Here is a 22,967-nt window from a genome sequence, read left to right on the forward strand (position 1 = left end):
TCATGTGCTTGCCTTCAATCATGTGTATTCAATCTCTTTCAAAAATTTTTTTTTTTTTTTTGGTATCAGGAGAACAGGATACCCGAGGAGGTATTCCAAATTCGGAAATAAAAATTTTCGCCGAAAATAAAAATTTGTATCAGGAGAACAGAAATCCTGAGGAGGTATTCCGAGACCGGGTGCCTCATCATGTGCTTGCCTTCAATCATGTGTATTCAATCTCTTTCAAAAATTTTTTTTTTTTTTTTGGTATCAGGAGAACAGAAAAACCGAGGAGGTATTCCAAATCCGAAAATAAAAATTTTCGCCGAAAACAAAATTTTGTATCAGGAGAACAGAAATCCTGAGGAGGTATTCCGAGACCGGGTGCCTCATCATGTGCTTGCCTTCAATCATGTGTATTCAATCTCTTTCAAAAATTTTTTTTTTTTTGGTATCAGGAGATCAGAAAAACCGAGGAGGTATTCCAAATTCGGAAACAAAAATTTTCGCCGAAAATAAAAATTTGTATCAGGAGAACAGAAATCCTGAGGAGGTATTCCGAGACCGGGTGCCTGATCATGTCTATGCATTCGATCTTGTGTATAGAATCTCTTTCGAAATTTTTTTTCTTTTATTGTTGTATCAGGAGAACAGGATACTCGAGGAGGTATTCCGAGACCCAGGCTGTCTCATTTTGTGATGTGTTGCTCATACAGAAAGGTAATGATGTATTCAGTGTTAATCGAACTATCAATTTAAGGGGCTCTTGAGTGATGGATGAATGCAAGGGAGACAATAAGTTTCAACACAATATAACTTATATCAAGTATTTATTGACACCGAAAAATGTCCTCTGACAATAAATGTTCTACAGTGCAAATTATAGAGGTTCTCTATTGTATGATCATATCAGTTATTTCAGAAAGTACATGATCTATGACTATATGATAAATGATGCCTGTATTCTGATTCGGAAATCATCATGTAGATGCACGGTCAAGTCTTGTGTTCTAGATGCAGGGCGGATTCATCCCGAGCCAGTCAATTTCGCTCTTGTAACAAAAGAGAAGAAAGTTAAAACTCGGAAATAAATTGGGTATATCGCAGAATTATTGAGTTAAATCGTTCAATACGACAAAATGCGTTCACAGTTACATAATTGATGGGTAATTCATATTTTAATTCGTTTTCTCATACAGGTATTAACAAAATCATAATACACTGAAGCGCGAAGAGCTCATTGCGGAAGGCCGCTCACAATAGAACGGGCCGCCTAATAACGCCAAAAAGAGTCTTCAAACCAATGAGTTCAGGTCTGGCTGCATAAGATCAAAGATCGCTAAATGACGCTGCGTCCATACGTGTATTATGTAGTATAGAGAAAGATGCAGGATCGAGCATTTGTTTATGAGACCACAACTGCTTTGGAATTACTTAAATGCCATCACTCCGTTAATTATCTCAGCGATAGGGTGACCCGTGAGTCACGCTATCAATCAATGTTCCTTATTATATTATACATTCAGTCGCAATTTCATACATACACAGTTTAAGTCGTAAATAATGGCTCGGTGATTCTAGATATAAATTATATCACATTTGAATTCTCGCAACACGTCAATCTGCGTGTTATTATCCTTATTATCATTATTGAAATAACTTTGTTCACTAAGAATTATGATAACGTTTATACTTTCTAGATTTGATGAAAAATTTTACCAAACTTTTGTTCATCGATTCAAAAAGAAAAGAAAAAAAACTTTGCCTCTTTTGTTTGCTGATAAATTCTTGCATCCGGGGTAATACAATAATTATCATATAATATGAGTATAATCTGTTGTTCGTATGGTTGAAGTCAGAAACATTAGCAACCGCAGCAGCAACAGGAGCCGGTGTATTAAATTTAAGCGAATCTATAGCCATTGGGGAACATCAGAGACCGGAGGGATTCAATACACATTAAAGATTATACATGCATCATTCACGCATCACACATATAGTGAAGACCGGCATAGCAGTGGCACATTGATAAGACTAGAGCTTCACTCCGAGTTCAGTACTTCGGCGACAGTTTTCATAAGGAGATCATCCGCGAGCGATATTTTATATTTGTGTTTGTCTCGAGAATAGAGTAAACTGATCGTAGCGTTTTTTGTCTCGTAGAAGATACGAGAGAGTGTCCTGTACCGTTTATTGGAAAAAGAGGCAGAAAAACTGACGAAAATATGATAGCGTTTTAAGTGATTCAAACGCGGCAATTCTGCACTCGTATACAATCACTGTGTAGAGATGCGGTAGACCGATTGGCGAATTTTTAAAACGCATTCGTTTATTATTATTTTAGTTTTTGGCTTTTAACGCGTGCACATCGTTACAATATGTCGAGTGGTGCGCGAATGGTATTTATTTTAGCGATATTGCAATATTTTCTGCAATCACCTTTGGGTACGGCTGCGAACCCGCACAGGTTGGAATATTTTACTGTTTTATTATACTGTAGTAATATTCATGGCTATTCGAACTGATGGTAATTGTAAGATAAGATATTTAAATTTTGCTAATTCACGACGGGTGCAGAACCTGCGCGCATTGATTATACATATGCGATTAATTAAACGGCGTCGATTATTTTATGAACGTAATTCAAATTCCTGAAGCGGTAATTTATAAAATACCATCTCGGTAAACAGCTATTAATTTATCGAGAGTATAACACTCCGCATATGCGTAGAGGTACAACTACGACGTACAAGTAAAACAATTTGTTCGAAGGCGGATGCAATTATACCCAGCCCATTACTTGTTATTAGTAAAGTAATTGTCTTAAATTGTCAGCATCATTTTAGTTCATTGCGCTAACATTAGAAGTCTTCAGACTTAATTTTAATACACCAACGTTTAAGTCGTTCAACAAATGCGCGCATCGGAGTATCACGCTTCTGTACTTGGATCTTTTTTCAAATTTCACACCGCAGCGATAACCAAATAGGTCTCGATTAATTTTGACGGTATCATTTTCATCCATTTCATGCATCCAACGGATTTAAAGTTGCAGTCATTAACTGCCCACGTCTGGAACGCGGAATATTGAAGCATTAATATTTAATCGTGTAATGATCTTGCTGCTTTTTGATATCCTACCATTAAAATAGAAACTCGTTTAACAGGGGCTACGTGTTTACTGCGCCGAAGAGGCTCATTGCCGGCGAAACGGAGAGCGGATGTCTCTCGATTCATCATTTATCCACCCCTGCTCATGCTCTTCTGGAACTCCTCACCACAGATGATGTCGCCGAGGAAGAAATCTTGGCCGCCAGCAGCTTCACTCTCGAAACTGGCAAGTCAATTTTTAATGGGGCATGCAATTCCTCTGTTGACTCTCCGTTTGATAGGGTTGATATTCGATAATTTTATGTCTGGCTGGTATTCCCCTCCGCGAGTAGTGCAGGTCGGCTGCTTTGAGCACTCATTGCTATCTGCAAATAAACGTCTTGTTAATTTATATTCAGGAATAGACGTATCGCGCGTGTTCAATTGCTGCTACAGCGTTTGCAGCTGCGTCAAAGTTCAATGTTCTGGCATCGGAAACTTCTTATCAACAACCTCTTGTAACTGATGGATTTAAAAATGACACTTTTCAAGACCTAACTTGTTGTCATTGATGTATAAAGACATTTTTCGCGGAGTATCTCCGGAGCCAATATCGATTCAAAGTTAGCGTGCATATGCAGGGTACGTAAATGACTGCAGATGTCAAATTATCGGCGTCCTTGCGGCAAATAATAATTTGTAACGAACCACTCGCCTGTCTTGTCTCCCTCCGCTTCTGATCACTACGCTTTAAATAAATTGTAAATTTAAATTGTCCCTACATCCTGCAGGCGTTCAATTGGCCAGTATCTCCCTATCCACAGGGGAAATAACCCATCGCCTGACGTAGAGTCTATTTACAGGCACACGGGGTGCTTCTGAATGAATTGACGAAAAAATTTTCCACACTTATTTTCCGTTTCACGTTATGTCAAACGGCTTGGCCTTCGCCCTGGAAGTTATATTTGAACAAATTAAATCAGGCTGATGGATCGAATTTTGTTACACCGTGCGCAATCGTATCGAGTATTCTGAAAAGTGAGATGAAAAAGATGTACACGCGCGTAGGTGCAACTGGCTAGTGAATACGTTGGCTCAATTCTTCCTCCCTCCGTTTTTTCAAATTTACAGATTTTCGATTGTTATTGCAACTTACTTGTTTCACCGCATATTCTCTAGGTGTGGAGGCATGCCTGGAGCTTCTGGTACCTCATACCAAATACTCGGTGGCGAGGCTACGATTAAAAGTCAGATTTGATAAGCATCCGGATTACACCATCAATTCTGAGAAGGATGTTTACATCGAACACGATTCGCACGTCACATTTGTGGAGACAGATAAGCCAGTTTACAAGCCCGGACAGGACGTGAACATTAGAATCCTCACGGTGAAACATGACTTGAAACCGTGGAAAAAACCTGTGAGAAATCATGAACATAACGTATCGATAGATTAGAGGTCAATATTTTCAAATTTAAATTACCTTAAAACATCCAACAACTCTAGATTCCTAAAATATGGATCGAAAGCCCTTCTGAAGTCAGAGTGGCCCAATGGTTGAATGTTTCCACAGATCTCGGTCTTGTACAATTGACGTTTCCTTTGTCACCTGAACCTAGCCCGGTAAGATTTCGATTGATTGATGGCTAAGATGACGGTGTTCGATAATACGACTGTCGGATGTTTTGCAGGGTATATGGAAGATCAAAGTTGAGAAAAAAAAATTCCACCTACCGATTATCGACACAAAAACTTTCGAGGTGAAAAAGTACGTGCTTCCGAGGTTCCAAGTGTCCATTACTCCTCCAGGATACATTCTCGCCAATGCTGAAAATGTAACGTGGAACGTTTGCGCCAAGTAAGATTAATTTTTGACGTAAACGCGCTCTCCCGTTCCGTGGTAGCTCGTAGAAATAATTTCAGCGATATTCAAAATTCCCATTTCACTACTTTTCCCAACAGATACAGCTATGGTAAACCGGTAAAGGGTTCGCTTCACTTGAAATCGACACCACAGACGCCCACATGGAGACGAAAGCAAAACCTGCCAGAAATCAATTACCTCACCGAGGTAAGGATACTGATAACAACGGATAATTTTATCCCACCACGTCATCGTCGATTCGCGCAATATCACATCTGTAAATATTTCCTATTTCAGTTAAATTCCGAAGATGGATGCGTCGAATTTACCGTTACTGGTTCAGAACTTGGTTTGGCAGACTGGAAGGTATTGCCGAACAATATAATGTTGACAGCTAACTTCACCGAGGCAGGAACAGGAGTTGTTGAAACTGCTACCAGTCGAACAAATGTTGTCCATCAGTCACTGAAATTGGAGTTTCTGCCACACACCCCTCAATATTTCAAACTCGGATTACCATATCATGGAAAGGTCTGTTACAGATAATAGTATTAAAGAAGTGAAAGATGGTGAGATTCGATGCAGTCCACATTCTAACGTATCCAACTTACAATTCCATTTTATTTTTTTCTCGCAAGTTGCGTGTACTGAAGCAAGACAATACCCCGGCACCGAATGAGAAGATCCAACTTTGCCTGAAGGTGAGGGGAAAAGACGACTGGTTGAGGGTTGTCGTAGAATGTCGAAATTTTACGTCCTCCTCCGATGGATTTATCGACTTCATAGTGCCCCCGCAGCATAAAAATATCGAGTCCCTCAGTTTTGTTGCAGCTGGGGTTGAATATCCAACGAAATACTACTCTCCGGATAAGAGATGGCGAGTGAGTCACATTTTCAAATGAAATATGATTTTCGAATGTACATCTATCTCCCACACTTCCATTAATTGTAAGTTCACCTTCGAATTGCGGTGTTTGACCGAGTAGTTTTCTTTGTTTTTTCTTACCGAATAGGTTTTCATGGATCAACCATCCGCCTACATGGACACCAGTCCGTGGTATTCGCCATCGGACAGCTACTTGTCGGTGGCCCCCGGATATCAGCCGATCGTTTGTGGCGAAAAATACTCGTTCAACGTCATGTATACCATGCCGATTAACCACGAGACGAACGAACCGATCTCCTTTCATTATTCGGTGAATTCAAAGGGAGATCTACTGATATTTGGCCACGTTAAACACAAGCCCCACAAGGACTCCGTTCTCAATTATTCAGAATTTCGCAACCTCCTTGGAGCCGTTGAGACACCGGCGAACAGAACTGACCAAACTCACGTGGTGCACAGGTGAGTTCCAGGAGGGAGAACGGAGAGTATTCGAGTCAGTAAAATTTGGTAAAATTAACAGATTCCCGTTGAGCGTCAAAGTAACCCCCAGCATGGCCCCTGTCTCGGAACTTTTACTGTACTACGTTCGTCCGGATGGAGAAACGGTCGCAACGACCTACACGATAGTCGTCGGTAACTGTTTCGGAAATAAAGTGAAGACCGCGTGGCACGAGGAGTCGCAAAGTCCGGGAGGAAAAACTCAGTTCCACATAGAAGCGGCACCGTTTTCGCTCTGCGGTATATCCGCTCTCGATAAATCGACGATGTTCCTACGCGGAGGAAAGACTAATATGATGAGCAAGGACGATGCCTTCAACCAGCTCAAAAGATTCCACATAAAGCCCACGGACTCACCCATTCAAAGTCGTTTCAATTACTGTTTGAGTGAGTCGCCTAGTATCTCTCTTCGAAACTTGTTCGGCGCGTTGACCGAGCAATGAAAGAAATTAACTTTCAATAATTCGATTGTACCTTTACAGAAGTGAAAAAACAATCGCAAGAGGAGGTGGAAGTCGACCATTTACCTAGGCCCGCCGAAGAGGAGCCTCCCTTTTACGATCTACGCAGAAGAAAACGGTCGATGTACTACGGCCGTGCTCACTACATCGACGCCATGCAAGCATTTGATGTGAGTTGGAAGTGTGAGAGAAAAACACTTTTATCCAACTTTAAATCAGTTCCTACAACGACGCAATTCGTTCAACTTTTCAGGATTTCGGAGTCATAGTGATGAGCGATTTGACGCTCGAAACCCGTCCGTGCTCTCAAATTTCCGGGGTCTATTTCTCCACGCAGCGTACGGCGATGACGTTGGAACAGACGGATACCGGTGAGTCGTATCGTCGCAAACCGAGTGTGTTATCGTTAAAATTGCCACCGGGTTCCTCGCTAACATAACGAAAAACTCGAAGGTTTAGATGGCGGTCCCCTGTTCATAAGACATCGCGCTATGCCGCTCGCCTATCCGCTGCTGACGTTCGACGCGCAGTTGAACCACGACTATCTGGATCCTACGGACACCGCGGACACGGCTACGACTATAAGGTCCTATTTTCCCGAGACTTGGCTCTGGGAGTTGGTGCAAACGGGGTCGGTATATTATCAATTCTAAGCAGACGTCGTGGAGCAAATGATTATTTTCGATAATATTTAACGCAGCGTGTGAATGTAGGAAGGAGGGTACGGTCACGATAGAGCGTCAACTACCCCATACCATCACGGATTGGGTGGGTTACACCACCTGCATTTCCCCGAGACACGGACTCGGCATCGCCCCGCCGACGACGATCACCGCATTCCAGTCGTTCTTCTTGGACTACACCCTGCCGTACAGCGTGAAACGCGGCGAAATGCTTCACATGAAAGTGTCCCTCTTCAATTACATGCAGCACAGTCTACCCGTAAGTCGACGTCGCTGTTGTCCCCCGCGGGGTAAAAGCCCCCGTATCGACGATCGCGTGCGATTTATTGGACCGATGAATTTCCCAGGTGAAAATTAAGTTGGAAGATGCGAGGGGGCTCGATTTGCATCTGTCGCGTTCCGTGGTCTCGTTTTGCGTCGATTCGAGATCGAGCGTCGTCCACGAATACATATTACGACCTCGCGTCCTCGGCGACGTGAACATAACAGTTTCTGCAGCGGTTGACGCGGAGTACCCGGACCCCTGCGGACCGGACACCCTGATTCATACCAGGTTTGCCGAGCGTTTATAATTTCTGCCTCATATCGTGCGACTCTTTAATATCTCGTAACTGAATATATTGTTTGCTCAAAAGGGACGTTATAACAAAACCAATACTTGTACTGCCGGAAGGTTTCCCAGTCGAGGTCACCAAATCGGCATTCATCTGCCCGAAGGATTTTGTCGATGATTCATTTGTTGTATGGAATTTGGATTTGCCCGAAGACCTGGTAGCGGAAAGCGCGAGGGCGTACGTTTCTCTGATTGGAGATATTTTAGGGCCGGCTTTAGAAAATTTGGAGAAGTTGGTGCGTCTGCCCATGGGATGCGGAGAACAGAACATGGTATTGTTCGTACCCAACATTCACGTCATTAATTACTTGGAGGCGACTCACATGGAGAATTCGGCGCTGAAGGCCAAGGCGATCAAAAACATGGAAAAAGGTGCGCTTCGCAAACGGTATTGCTAAGAGGCTCTACGAAACTGTTTAACATTTCTATTACAATCAAGGATATCAACGAGAATTGAACTACCGACATCCGGACGGTTCTTACTCAGCGTTCGGTGCCGACAATCTGTCCACCGAAGGATCCATGTGGCTGACCGCTTTCGTTGTCAAATCTTTGGCTCAAGCGCAACACTTGATTCACGTGGATGAGCGCGATTTGAAATTTTCCGTCAAATGGATCACGAAACGTCAGTTGGAGAATGGATGTTTCCCTGTACGTGGTCAAGTGTTTCACAAGGACATGAAGGTACGTCGAAAAAAGAAATAATTTCACGGGTACGATTCCGATAACTTTATCGTACGTTTCATTCGACAGGGTGGCCTTCAAGACGACAACGGTTCTTCCTTGGCACTGACCGCGTACGTCTTAATATCTCTACTCGAATCCGGGGTGCCGTTGCAGCCGGCGTTGACGAACAACGCGTTACACTGCTTGGAAAAAGACTCCGTCAGCGGCGACGGCAATCCCTACACTTTGGCGCTGACAACCTACGCTCTGACGTTATTGGAACACCCGAGAGCTAACGATAGTTTGCAGGCGTTGATAGGGCTCGCGACTAAACATCAGGTCAGGTCGCGTCAGATATTTCTGCACAGAGACACGACGCGTTGTACGCATGGAAAAAATCTCACGATTTAATTTGGTGATTTTCTTCCAGGACTTGATATGGTGGGAGAATAAAACGAAGCCGTCCGTAGGTTTGAGCGTTGAAATGACGGCGTACGCAATTTTATCGCTGGTAAAAATTGGCGGGGAAACGAATATGGTGACTGCGCTAAGAGCCGTCCGTTGGATATCGAAACAGCGAAACGCCGAGGGTGGTTTTACCTCGACTCAAGATACCGTGCTCGGTCTCGAGGCGCTCACAAAGTACGCGTCCGCTATGAGCCTGGCGAATACGGATCTCTCCGTACTGATCACCGCCAACGAGATTGACCATGCCTTCAAAATGCAAAACGAGAACAGACTCTTATTCAGGCAAGTTCAACTGCCCGTTCTACCGACGACGGTTGAAATCTTTGCGGACGGAGAGGGATGCGTTCTAGTGCAGGTAAAATAATCGCTAATAGATATTTTCAAATCGAATTCGTCATTAATTTTTGCCTTCGTTTCAGAGTAACTTGAAATACAACGTACCACATGCGACTGGATCGGACGCATTCGATCTTTCGGTCAATGCTGAATCCGTGGCATCCGTCGACGAGTGTGCGATGCAGAGAATAACTGTCTGTGCACGATACAAAATGGCCGATGAAGAGAGCAACATGGCATTGATCGACATAGGCATGATCAGTGGGTACATACCCGACAGATCCAGCCTGCACTCCCTCCTCGAAAATCCTAGCACGTGTAAGTCTGCGAGACCGCAATGATAAGTCGAATGTACCGGTCCTAAGTATGGCTCATTTCACAGATGTCAAGAGATTCGAAGAGGATCGAGACGTCGTCAGTATCTACCTGGAAAAATTAACCACTCAAAGAACTTGCATATCATTCATCGTGACCAGAGAAAATGTTGTCGATCGCCCCGAAGCGGCGAATGTTAAATTGTACGATTACTACCAACAGGAACTCACCGTGTCTTCGGTAAGGGATTTTGAAGACGAACTTTCTTCGCGAAAATTGTCGTGGAATTCGCTTTCAATTCAAATTCATGATATTTACAGAGTTATAACTTCGCACCGACCTGCAGTAGTTCCGGCGTAAACGAGGGTCCGGGAATACCAAATCCAATGCCAAACGAACCAAATGTCAGAAATACCACTACACGTGGAAACTCTCCGACCACCACATCTACTGCTCGCAGTACCACAGATAGAGATATCAACGTTGTGCTTTTGCCCGTTGAGGCTCATTCGGACGTTGCGGAGGGACCTGCTGTCTTAAGGCACGCCAAGAACATGAGAAGTGATTCGAAACTTCCGGAAAATGTGGTAGCGGCTTTACCGTTGGTTACCGATAAGCCAGAATTGAAAACGGTTCCACCGGCGAAAATCACGGAATTGATAGAGAAGTTCAAAGAGAAAATTGCCGCTAGAAATATGGAAATCAAGGCCAAAGTTAATGGTACACTTATGACGACAGGAATCGAACCAAAACTTGAAAATGTTTCTCTGGTAGAAAATTCGGATATAAAAATGAACAGTGACGGACTCGAAGAAACTGGGCATGTCAGAACCGAGAACGACAATTCGGTTCGAGAATTCAAACAAGCTTATAAGAAAGACAACGATGAAATTTTCAAACACATAGACGGTAAACCGATTGTCACATGTACATAATTGAAAGCAGCTGGCTATAGAGCATCGCCGTTAAATTGTTTTTTTTTTTCTGTTTCATTGCACAATTATTACTTACAGTTATGCAAGATATGGGAAGCGGGGAAGCACCGAACGAACGAGAATTCGGTCTAAATCCCGCTTTTGTGGAGGTAGATCACGATTTGGAATTGCCCGATGGAATAGAAGGACCTGAACCGGTGTTTGTAAAACCCGATAAGGTGGTTACGTTCGATGGCGAAGATCGTGGCGAAGATGCATCGGTAACAAATGACGACATCCAAAATCCAGAACAAACCAAACCAACGTACGAAAAAGTGTCTCACGGCCAAGACGTTGAGACGACGAGAACGATCGGCGAAAATCTTGAAGACGGAATGATCGTAGAACCTGAACAATTCATGATTGAGCAAGAATCGCTTCCTTCGACACGTTAGTAGATATTCGGGAAAAAAAACAACTTCCATCTTAGCTTTCATGAGATCGAGATGTCCGCAATGCTTTCTTATTTCCGATGACGATAGGTGCAATCAATAATAACAATGAAATAAAATTTTCAGCTTCAAGTTTAAAGACATCATGTCCGACCTGTTTGGGAAACATACCGAAGAACATAAGTGAAATATACTGTAAGGCAAAAAGCGTAGTTAAAGTGGCAATCAGACGATTCCATAAAGCAAGATTACTATTGGATCTTCATGCGAGCAGGTCAACGAGCCGATTGCGTTCCACAATTGACTTGACTATTGATCCAGATTGTTCGTGTGAAATAATTGACACGTGTAAGTACTCGATTATATTACAAACACGATTGATTCATTATCTAACAGCGAAAAAAAAACAACAATTGTCTAACATTTTTACTCGATTTATAAAATTGTTTGCAGCGGGAGGATTCGCGCTACTAATTGATCAAAAAGATAGCACTCTCGCGTCTTTGGTAGATCACGTTGAGCAACATTTGGGGAAGAGCGTGACTATATACAAACTACCAAACACGCAGGGTCTTCCACCAGAAATAAAACAAGCCCGTGCATTGTGCTAATCACTGAGTGTGGCGGGTTGTAGAGAACAGAAAAAAAAAGAAAAGAAAAAACTTTCCAATTTTGTAAGCTAAACAACATGGTCGTAAGGACTGGTATAGAATTCAGGTACATTAAAAATCACTCGGTGAAAATAAGTAGACAAGAACTGTTTCGCGAGATACGTTAGGATTAGCTTGTCTTTTTTCCTTTATTTATTGGTTTTTCTCTTTTGTCAACGGTACCCCACCCCTTATTAAATGAGACAATTCTCATTGATTTTTTGTCGTTCAAGCAAATTTTCGTAAATTGAGTTTTACTCTACTTTTTTTTTAAATGTATTTATTTATTTCTTTTTGTCGTTGACGTCAACATTTTAAACTATATACAGAGAAGAAGAAAAAAAGAAAAACGATGAAAAAGAGACAAACTTTAGTCTTATCCGATATCTAATTTTAATCGGTAATGCCACGAAGGTAATTAGTTTATCGCTGTTACAATATACGATATTTCGTAGTTAGTTTATAAGTAACTCATGATATATCAAAGTTGATACTACTACATTATAATTTTTTTTATTTCTGAAATAATGAACTGTAAATAATAAAGAAAATCTTTCAATTCCGACGCAGAACAAAGAGTCTCAATATCGTCTGATTCTTTAGGGAGAATTATTGAGGTATTAAATTTTACTCTCGGGGCTGTTTCGTCGAAATAAAAACAAAAAATCGATTAATCCAGTCATTTGGTTTTAATCAAATCAGCTAGTAATTTACTTGTCAAGTGATTTATTATTCTTTTTTTATTCCTATTCATTTATTTTTTGTTTCCCCCCGATTTCTTTCATCATATCTTTCCACTGATACCTTAATAGTTATTACAAGTTAACAATCATTATCTTCAGATACTAATTTTAAATAAAATATCAATTCATTACCACGAATCGACGTACATGTCCTATGATGTATATTGAAAATACCTAATCCTATAGCAACAGTGCTTGAAAGGTGTTTATCGTTAAACCAGTAATTTTCTTCAATTTTTCTCTATCCCTCAAAAATCAGTAATTTAGAACAAAAAAATTTTTAATCATCGTTTTATTTCATGTTTCGACATTACAGTCTGTAATTGCGATATAATATTTCATCATTTGGCTTCGTGGAACCCCTAGTAAATAATAGCGATTATATTTTCTCCTCTTCTCGAAGTTTATTTAAATTATTTTTTTTCTCGTGTATTTCTTAATCGTCGATCTTTGTTTTTATTAATTGGATGAAAAAAATGTATATGAAAGAAAAATATTTTTACGTCACTTACGTACTATTAGTAAGATATTATTATTATTATTATTATTATTATTAGAATTAGAATTATTATCGTTATAGTTATTATTATTTCATAGGATTGCTTTTCTTGAACAAAAAAGAAATATAAATTAATACAAATGATATAAATGAACCCAGACGACGTTGCAACAGATCAATATATCATGTCTCTTACGTATCGACAGACTTTACAGTTTGATCATAGAAATCTTGTAGATTGATCGCTGAAATAATATATGTCTATAAATCAGGGCGAGGAATTTATTGTAAAACAAAAAAAAAAATATATAACGTAAGAAGATGAAATGAACTAAAATGAAAATAAATAAATAGAAAGTAAAAGCAATGAACCAACCGTGCAACGAAGACACATCTATTCTTACTTTTGTTGCCCTTTCAGTTCCATGTTTTCGCATACATAGATTACATATATTTATCAAATCCACAAACCGTTAAGCTAGAAGGTAGCAGAATATATTTACAGTGCTCGGTTAGGTGGTTTTTTTTTTTTCTTGTCCTCGTCTATTCATCAAACCGTATCATACAAAATAACTTGCGTGGTATAATCGAATCAAGTGTATTTTAAGTTGTGTAACCGTTTCCAATCGCTTCTTCGAAGCTTTTATCAGACAATTTGGCAAAAAAAAACCAAAGTATTTCCACCAAATGGTTCGACCCTAACATTAATTATTACGCGTAACTGTTCTGATTATTATTATTAATAGTAACAGATAATTTATAATACACAATATTTATGCGTGTATAACTACTACGGACATTAATATTATACATTGGTGATTGCTACATAAAATTTTGGGAACCAAAGTTTCAATCATAATGAGCCATTGAAGTGGCACAGTCTTACGTAATGATTATTATTCACTTTCACACATTATACAATATTCTCATGGGGGGGTTTGCGAACAAATTTAAGACTAAAATCGATTTAAATGTGATTAAGATTGTTGACTTTAGTCTCTGTTAACAATACAATGCTAGGTCATTTACATTGACCTGTCGATATGTGTAAACTCACTAATTTACTCCGGGCGAATAAAGTTCTGGAAACGTAACAAACATGTCTGACGGAGAAGAAAATTATTCATACAAAAGTTCAGTTAATTGTGTACATACAAGACTTCTTGATAATTAGTACAAGTTGAAAGGAATGATTTTGAAGTTACAAGATATAGGGATACCCTAACATTTCTGCCCAGTGCCAGTGAGGTGATTTATACATATGTAAATAAATGAGAAAAATATAACATGAAAACGAACATTTTTAATGAGAGATTATTTGTTCGCATTTTCATAAACAACAAATCACAATTGACAATCATTCAATCAGATCAAAGCTATACTACAATGACGCGATTTGACTTATTTCGTATTTCATGTTTAACATCCTAGACGTTTCAGTTATCACGTTTTATTATTATCAATTAATAACAATATACAGACGTTCTAATCGATTAGTATTGTCCGTTTTTCTCTCTTACTTTTTCTTTAATCCTTTTATCAAAAGAACAAATAATCCTAATCATAATCGTAATCATGAAAAAAATAGTCGATATAGTCTATAACAAATTTGAGACACTATCAATAAAGGAATACAGAGCTAGATTTTGGAAAAAAATAAATTGTTTAGTTCAAATTAAAGAATAATTAACGTAAATAAACCCATTTTCGTTACTTACATGTTTTCTTCTTTTTTTTTTTATAATCGGAGAGATATTAAGTTTCTATACATATTTGTACCTAAGGCATTTGTCAATTCAAATAAATTATTGTTTATTTTCTACGTATGAAAATAACATACAAATATCCCAACACCTACTAAACCTTCCGGCCTTGTCTCAAGTACTGTAAGATGAATGTGTATATTCGGTTTTATACATTTATTTATTTATTATTTATGTTTATTTTTATTCATGGTTTTTTTGTTGTTTTTTTGTGTTTTTTTTTTCTTTCTTGTATCTAGTTATATTACATTATCAATACTTTTTCAATTATTACATTTCAAATTGGAATCATTGAATATTATAGCAGCATAGAAGCCGAAATCATTTAGAAAAAAAAAAAAAAAATCATGGAGGACGTATTCAACGCTCGTAATTTTTGAGCAGACGATCATTTTAACATTTTCATTACGCGTATGGTTAGCTAAAATGAAAAATGTCACGATCTGATATTTTCATTTCATTTTAATGATGGCTGAATATTAAGATTATATTATCAACGCTTGTAAAGATTGGCAGTTGGAGCAAGAACACACCTTATCGATAAGCACATTAGTAAAAAATAAGGAAATTTGATAACAAAGTGAAAGCAATGAGAAAATAATCAGATTAGATATCTTCGTTTGGTACGCTAATTTCATCTCATTTCTCGTTATTATTCGAATTTTCGAACGGTCATGTTAATTTTAGTCAGTATTATACCAAACAGAATTACACGAGACTGTGCGCAAAAAAAAATGAATTAAAAAATTGAAAACAAAAGATAGAAAATATTTATTAACAATATAAATTAATTGTTTGTTATTTTAATTATGTATTTTGATTATCGTTCTCATAGTTGTCTATTTTATTTTGTCGTTTTCGCGAGTCGATCAAATGAGAAATCTAGTATATTTTTGGTGCAGAACAGTCGTTAATGGGCCCGCTGGTTTTCCGTAGGGAAGTACCACGCCTTATTTGATCCATTAGAGAATCCCTGACCTGCAGGGGATCCAAATCAACCATCGGAACTCTGTTACCCATTATTCGCCTAACACTTGCCGACCGATTTGCCGTATTAATAACTGGATTTTGACCACCTTGCTGCTGTTGGTGGGCCAGTTTGGCGTTCAAGGTTCCAAGGAAGCTGGACGGAGCCCTGGAATTTCTATTAGATTGTTGTTCAACTGACTGTCGCCGCGATGATTTTGGACTTCCACTGTTAACGTTAGTATTTGTGCTACCGGTAACGTTGTTAGACAAAAGAGAGGATGGGACTAGTTTAGCACTAAGTACAGCCATAAATCCTTGCCCAACTCCCCCGGGACCTTGACCCCCTCCTTGGCTGTAAGCCTGCTGGCCCACCGTTGTTGATAAGGAGCTACGATCTTGAGAATGCGAACGTATTGTACTTGTGCGATCTATACTTTGGGTTCGCCTTATCAATGTATTGGTAGTTGCTGTAGTAGAGGCAACGGTGGTTGTTACCGAATTATTATTTTGTTGAGAATTAGCGAGCTTACGTAGGAAAGATGGACTCGCTGGTGTGTGACGGAGCTCAGTCAGTGTCCGAACAGTCTCTGATACAGAGATGGATCTGTAAGAACAAAGCAAGGAAAACCTAACAATCCATATTCTTTTTTCCATCGGTGTTACGGAAATGTCAACTCACCGCTGCGGAGTGGGCGTTGGCGTTGGGGAAGTGCTTTCCAGTAAGAAAGCTGGCGGTGGCGGCAGATTATCAGCTTCGTCACGTGCGTCATCTTTGATTCCATCTTTCTTATTATTGTCATCGCTGTTGAATGTGCTGGGGTTGTTAATCAGTGGGTTAAACGTACCGCCAATAATCGTAGATGTACGTCTGACCGGTGGCGCTGGTCTTACAGCTTGTTGCATAGATCCTCTACGCGGTAATAAAGTAGCACTTTTCATCTGATTTTGGTTTTGGTTTTGCTGTCTCGTTAAACCCAAACCAGTAGAATAGGCAGCTGTAACACGATCGTAAATTTTTAGTTCTTATCAGAGAGTATCTCGAAGAGTTTTTGATATGCCAAAAGCTATTTTCATGCATCAAATTACTATTAGCAATCATATGTACTGAACGATGCCAGTCATGAAATTTAGCGAGTCCTGTGTCTCTTCTAAGTAAGAGTTTCTGCTCTTTAAATGTAATTATTTTGGATCATGAGCGACAAAACGACAGGCGACATGCAGTAAATTGGAATAAGGAGAAAAGGATCAAAGGGCTCAGGACTCACCACTCATAGACAATGGACGACGTGACGTTTTAGTCATTTCTTGACGTCGCAGAGTGCATTGAGAAGCAGCATTCTCCTCGGGATCTATGGCCACTACATGAACACATACAAAGCACACATGCTACTAGCGAGAAACACTGAACAAAATTACATAATTCAACATACAAAGATGAAAAAAATAATTAACCCTGAATCAAAACCACGATGAGAGCTGATCAATTGATCTTCTTAAACGTGCAATATAAATTTCTCAAGTTACAAAAATGACTTTTGTACTGTACGACAAACCAAAAGCAATGATATATTGAACGGTGTACACCGTGACTTTATTCCCAACCTTTCTCTTGTTGATTCATGGAATTTTCATCGTCAACTCCTTGGCATGAAATTTGCGATTGAGGTTGAACATGAGGAAGAGTTGTCTGACTACCATAACCGCTACTAGATTCCAGGCTAGATTCGGAAGTCAAACTGCCACCGTCTTTTTCTGAAGCATCGGTCTGTAATCAATAAATACAACCAGATATATGAGTTATCGTTGAATAATGAAATGTGCAACATCCGCATATTGGGATGAAGTCGTACTTTATCTGTATGAGCGGTGGAAGCTGGTGGTGGCGGAGGTGGAAGTTGTTGCATTTCTTGTGCCCGACTAGCAGCCAGACTAGCCAATTCGTGCATGTTTACATACATCGGTTGTTGTAGCTGATGTGCAGGTAATTCTAAAAATAAACAATAAACAGATTCATGGTAAACCGATTCGTTGGAAGCACATTAACTTAAAAAGAAACTGAGAAAAACTGAATAATACCTTTAGCGAGGTGTGCCGGTATCGGAAGTTTAGGTTTTCCTCTAGGACTCCCAGGAGGATCATTTTTAGCCGGAACGATCGGTCGCTCGAGGCTAGAACACCGACTTGGGATCGGAGGTCTGTTATTTCGTAGTTGAACACGATTCTGTTGATTTTGTACATGAGTTTGTTGTTGGTTTTGCAGATGAGTTTGCTGTTGGTTCGACGAAGAACATGAAGAAGACGAAGAAACTGGAGACGCCGGTTGACTGTGGCAACAACTTGACCCAGTACCAGTACCTTCCGGTGCTTGAAACGTGTAGACGCTCAGCGCTGGCCGTTGATGATGACCTTTCTCGTATGCTGAAAATTTTTTTTATGCAAATAAACGTAACGAACGCCCCAGGAAGTCCGAATTTTCCAGTCTTCGCTCGTAGAACAAGGAGATAAAAGAAAATATCGACTCACCAGAAGATATGGTATGCGGTCGTTCGTTAATCGTATTTTGACCCTGTCTGTCGAATTGAATAGATGACTCTTGTAAATCGGGCCATGTGGAAGTAGTAACGGGCCTCATGGTGGTAGATCCTGTACTCTGATTACTGTGTGACGATACATTCGATACCTAAAAGTGAACGATGAATAGAATTCAAGAAGTGACGGAATTTTTATATTAGAATTCGTCGAGGTGAAAATAATAAATAAGTGCATTCCAGGGATAAAAGTCATGAAAAATTCTGATAATCAACGAACTGGTGTTCGTTTGGCGATCGAATAGTTTACCTGATGTTCGCTAATAGGCTGGGCATAAAGAGTGTCTTGAGAAGTGAACCCGGAATCTCGTGAACTCCCGCTAGTCAAGTGGCGCAACGTAACCATCCCACTTGTGCTGATTGGCCTTATAGATACACCAACAGGCTACACAGTACAACATCAACTACTGCATTCATTTGCTAAGCTAACGACTAAGGCATACAAACTGATAATGTGATTAATAACGAGTAGATAATTTATACAGTGCATTGATTTTATAACTGAAAAATACAAAGCCGGATGATGCACTAAAGCTATACACAAACACGTATGAACTGGCTCATGCTGCAAATGTATTTTCATTGTCCAAGAATAACGAAGGGAAAAAAATGAAAGATTTCTTCTATCGACCAAGTGGTTTTACAGAGCACAAAGATTCATACCGCATTAGCAAATGTTACATCCCCTCCCGATCATTTCAACAAAATCATTTTAAAAATAATTCATAAAAGAAGCGCTCATTGATATTTGGAACGGCGTTTTGCACTACTGACGAATAAACCCAACGTAGAAAGAGTCCAGTTGAAAGAATTTCATAATTCCTATTCCCAAATTGAAAAAAAAAGCCTCGGTTCCGAGCGACGTTATACTGAAGGTTGCGTACGAGTTATTATTCTTAATAAAATCATCAAAGTTTACCTGAGACAGAGACCTGTGCCACGGATGGCCAGACGGACTCGGATGACTTTTGCACGAACCACTGCTGCTGCTGTTGAGTGAGCTTATGGAGCACATGGAACTTTTCCTCGACCCTAAAGATAGGGAGGGACTCGAAGGAGGTGTGGTCAACGACCACTGTGTAGTATCGCATCCCTTGATATCCGTGATCACCTGAAAACGCGGATAAAATCTCGGTTATATCTGAAAAGATTTTTCATATTTTCGAAGAACTACCTGTTCAGAAGCAGGTGGCAGATGATTTGGGGATGCGGTGTGCCTCTGTAGTTGATCCGACACTTCCTGAAGGTGTGTTAGCTCCATTAACATAGCAATTTCCTCGTCCTAAAATCAAATCGGTTACCCATTGACGGAGCGAAATTTTAATCGAAATTTTTCAAGTTCTTAGATACTCACTAATACCGGCTTAAGAAATCTGGCTAGTAAACAAAATCGTCCACGTTCCTCAACGAGCGCAGCTCGCACAGCTTTTCTTTCAGTTTCTTCTAATCCAAGTCTTTTTTCTCTGACCACCGCAGCTGATGATTCCAAAAGTTTACATAATTCCAAATCTCCTCCTGTACATTGTCCTTGACCTTGACCCTGAATTTTACGAGCCTTCTTCTTTTGTAATCTCAAGGTGTCCGTCGATCGTTTTTTCAGTTCTGTTTTCGCCCTTTTGTATTCTAAAAACGATCGAAGAAAAAAATCAACAATAATTCATCAATTTGTTTGCGCAAGAATATAAAATTTATAATTATTTTCTTGGGTATTAGAAAAAAAGATCCATTAAATAAATATTCGCCGCCATCTAGCCATGTAATCAAACAACCAAGAATCATATCTATAAAAAAGATTGAATTTTTTTTTACCGAAAGAGGGGAGGAAAAAAAAATATTGCAAATCTCCAAAGCATCGACTTCAAAAGCCGGAGTTAAATTCTGCTGGAAAATTCGTCAAAGAGAGTTCGTTCGTAACAGTACAGAGAAAGAGAGAATAAATAAATAAAATGAAAAAATGAAAAAACGCGGTCGGAGAAGAACGAAAAGAGAAGGGAAACAGAATGATGATGAAGCAAAAATCACCCCACGAGGATCCCGGGATGCCCATGCTTTTAGCATGTGAAAATATCATTAAAGTAATGCACCCCTGTTCCAAAAGTCTAGGATGATTCATTGTTAATAGTAGTTGAAACGCGAAGGGGTTGACGCTCGGTTTCATCCATGTTTCATTCGGAGATCTGGGCTTTGACCCTCCCTCTGAATATTTATATATATTCAAATGTTAGTTATTAATTAAATATTCCATATGTTCCACACACACTCCATATTATATTTCAATATAAATATCCACCTTCATTCACTCGTTCCTTTATCCACTTAATTTTCGCTTACTCGACGCATTTCACACCACGGTTAAAAAATCGACACAACATAGGTAATAATTCGAATGGATATAGGTTACAGTGTACTCGCATGGCAAATCGAACGCCGTTCCATAATGAACACATAACGTGTATATTCACAAAGCTTCACCTCGTTTTGTTACATTTCGTAACTTTGGCATCTCTTTTGAATTGAAAAAAAAAAGGTTCTCCTCTTACTCGATATTTCGCAACGTCTCAACGATTACGAAACAATGATTACGTTTTTTTTTTATTCCATTTATTCATTTTATTTTCAATTCTCTCTTTACCTACGTATGTATGCAAGTATATAAAAATGGAAAGGATGCCCCTCCATTAGATTCTCCTCCGGCACATCACCCCTTATACAAGTACGTCTACATGACTATGCGTATGGGGTTAAAAAATAGGTACGGGAAGAAAAAGAAAAAAAAAAAGAAGCAAGGTTGCAAGGGCTGCGTAGACGACAGGAAAGGGCTTAGAGCATGCACGAATATACGTATGTATATATACGTATTAGCCTATGTACACAGGTATACATATGTACATGTAAATACATAGAGGAGCACCCGAGAGGGTTTTTGAAGGATGCGTCGTGGAGGAAATTCAAGGGCCGCGGTGATATTGAAAACTGGGAAGCCAATATTAAAGGGTTGTCATCGAGGGTAACATTTCCCTCGAATCGTACCGATTGAACCGCTCATAATTGACTTTGATCAACCGGAAGTTATTCGGTAGCCTACATAACGTACGCACATACTACCCTTCAAACATTTTTTTTTTCCTTTTTATACCTTTCAACCTCCCTAAACATACCTACAAACATTTTCTCCTTATTTTCAGTATTTACACATGGAATATTCGAATACCTACTCAACGTATTAAAATACGTTGCAGCTTCACTGAACAAATAATCAACCAAACGGAAAAAGAATCGTCAAACTTAAGTTGCCTAATTTCGTCATTTTCTTCATTCCGAAACTCGTACTCTTCGTTTCAACTGACCTTTGGCATGTTCCTTGTCCAAATTGACGAGTGATTTCTTCCAATCTTCGAGTTTTTCCTGTAGCGGCATAACGAGGCAGTCCATGATGGCACTGTTAGAAATTTTCAAAGAATTAGAGAAACGCAAAGAATCACAGCAAAATAATAAATGTTCGAATAAAAATGGAAACGTCTTATTTTCAATACGTTATTACGAGGTGCAGTTCGATACAAAAGTTCAAGTTATACGTACGGTGAATAATGTAAACCAGGTAAGTCGAACAAATTGAAAAAAAAAAAAAAAGAAACAAGAAAGATGAAAAAAATCTTAACGGTGGTTGTTACAAATATTATATTATCATTATTATCGTTATCGTCATTATCGTGGTCATAAAAATCAACTTCACCGCTGCAATATACTTATAAACGAACCAAGCGAACATACGAGTATACGTACAAGTTTATAACCAAAAAAAAAGAAAGAAAAAAAAAAACATGAGAGAGAAAATATAAATCTTTATAAGAGAAGATAAAAGTGTTTCGAAGAAACTGTGACGCACGTGCCGAACACAAAAAAAAAAACGAGATAAAAGGAGAAAAAAATTGAGAAAAGTTCGAGTTTCTGCCAAAATCTCATTCCGTACACGGTATCAATTAAGTACGTTGACATAACGGTTGAAGATGTGAGAAAAGAAAACAGAAAATAAAACATGATTAAATTTCAATTCTGCAATACAGTCAATGACAATTCGCGTTCGAGTAGACCTATAGGGCAAAAAATTTTCTCATCTTCAAAATCGTCCAGTATTTGGTGTAAATTTGACAGATGTAATTAATATATCTAATGATAGCTAGTTATTGTTTCAATTGCGGTATGTCGAATGAGATTGATATTCTAAAGAAGAATAAAAAGTATAAAGTGTAGTAATATTTTTCTTTTAGACGCTTCATACCTTGTGAAAGTTTTCATACGAGCTTCGACAGCTTTGTGACGCAAACATATTCTCGTTAAAGCAGTTCCAATTTCTTTGGTAGCCCCTGAAACAAACAAAATTGACTAAATATAGGCGTACATGAATAAATAAATAAATAAAGAAATAATGTGAATGCGGTACATTTGGGCGGTACAGCTGTCAAAATAATAGATTGAAAATAAGGTGTATAAAAAATGAAATTGGATCATCGTGTCGTATCTAATAG

At 39.2% G+C, this 22,967-nt stretch overlaps 2 protein-coding genes and 1 long non-coding RNA gene across 8 annotated transcripts in view; 1 reads left to right on the forward strand and 2 right to left on the reverse strand.

Annotated features, from left to right (window-relative positions):
• Positions 1-795: 795 nt before the first annotated feature.
• LOC125500366 lies at positions 796-4,926 on the reverse strand. 3 transcript variants are annotated; one of them, XR_007277726.1, is made up of 4 exons: positions 4,808-4,926; positions 4,229-4,491; positions 3,124-3,458; positions 796-3,054 (listed from the first exon to the last, which is right to left on the reverse strand). It is a non-coding gene; the product is annotated as an uncharacterized LOC125500366 (long non-coding RNA). The 3 variants fall into 3 exon arrangements; XR_007277725.1 differs by lacking the exon at positions 4,808-4,926 and adding an exon at positions 4,557-4,710 and having other exon boundaries at positions 796-1,034; XR_007277724.1 differs by lacking the exon at positions 4,808-4,926 and adding an exon at positions 4,557-4,710.
• Positions 2,318-13,508, forward strand: LOC105686531 (pregnancy zone protein-like). Of its 2 annotated transcripts, none has more exons than XM_012401450.3 (25): positions 2,318-2,449; positions 3,150-3,319; positions 4,252-4,493; positions 4,580-4,696; positions 4,765-4,931; positions 5,036-5,144; positions 5,235-5,468; positions 5,576-5,818; positions 5,951-6,282; positions 6,344-6,708; positions 6,804-6,952; positions 7,036-7,153; positions 7,236-7,413; positions 7,496-7,724; positions 7,813-8,018; positions 8,101-8,450; positions 8,518-8,762; positions 8,832-9,083; positions 9,175-9,567; positions 9,632-9,866; positions 9,931-10,103; positions 10,184-10,772; positions 10,877-11,227; positions 11,356-11,577; positions 11,683-13,508. In XM_012401450.3, the coding sequence occupies exons 1-25, from the start codon at positions 2,361-2,363 to the stop codon at positions 11,838-11,840; spliced, it is 5,916 nt and encodes a 1,971-aa protein (XP_012256873.2). In that variant the 5' UTR covers positions 2,318-2,360; the 3' UTR covers positions 11,841-13,508. The 2 variants fall into 2 exon arrangements, with proteins under 2 accessions (XP_012256873.2, XP_012256874.2); XM_012401451.3 differs by having other exon boundaries at positions 7,242-7,413.
• LOC105686639 (uncharacterized protein PB18E9.04c) overlaps positions 12,143-22,967 on the reverse strand; it is a 28,407-nt gene continuing 17,582 nt past the window's right edge. For 2 of the 3 annotated variants that reach the window (XM_012401654.3, XM_012401655.3), the window contains exons 4-16: positions 22,721-22,805; positions 21,789-21,880; positions 19,796-20,064; positions 19,616-19,723; positions 19,361-19,552; positions 18,692-18,826; positions 18,377-18,533; positions 17,930-18,271; positions 17,704-17,840; positions 17,456-17,618; positions 17,119-17,211; positions 16,533-16,848; positions 12,143-16,457 (exon numbers count right to left, since the gene is read on the reverse strand). In XM_012401654.3, coding sequence (XP_012257077.2) covers positions 15,767-16,457; positions 16,533-16,848; positions 17,119-17,211; positions 17,456-17,618; positions 17,704-17,840; positions 17,930-18,271; positions 18,377-18,533; positions 18,692-18,826; positions 19,361-19,552; positions 19,616-19,723; positions 19,796-20,064; positions 21,789-21,880; positions 22,721-22,805 — 2,780 coding nt within the window. In that variant the 3' untranslated portion in view covers positions 12,143-15,766. The remainder of the gene's footprint in view (positions 16,458-16,532; positions 16,849-17,118; positions 17,212-17,455; positions 17,619-17,703; positions 17,841-17,929; positions 18,272-18,376; positions 18,534-18,691; positions 18,827-19,360; positions 19,553-19,615; positions 19,724-19,795; positions 20,065-21,788; positions 21,881-22,720; positions 22,806-22,967) is intronic. The other variant, XM_012401656.3, reaches the window with a different exon arrangement.

Source organism: Athalia rosae, chromosome 3 (assembly GCF_917208135.1).
Source record: "Athalia rosae chromosome 3, iyAthRosa1.1, whole genome shotgun sequence".
Lineage (NCBI taxonomy): Eukaryota > Metazoa > Arthropoda > Insecta > Hymenoptera > Athaliidae > Athalia > Athalia rosae.

Excerpts from the sequence above, each read along its gene's own strand:
- LOC105686531 (XM_012401450.3), top strand. The coding sequence starts at position 2,361 with ATGTCGAGTGGTGCGCGAATGGTATTTATTTTAGCGATATTGCAATAT. Across the intron at positions 7,725-7,812 it reads ACATGCAGCACAGTCTACCC|GTGAAAATTAAGTTGGAAGA; the intron begins GTAAGTCGACGT and ends TGAATTTCCCAG. Across the intron at positions 8,019-8,100 it reads GACACCCTGATTCATACCAG|GGACGTTATAACAAAACCAA; the intron begins GTTTGCCGAGCG and ends TTTGCTCAAAAG.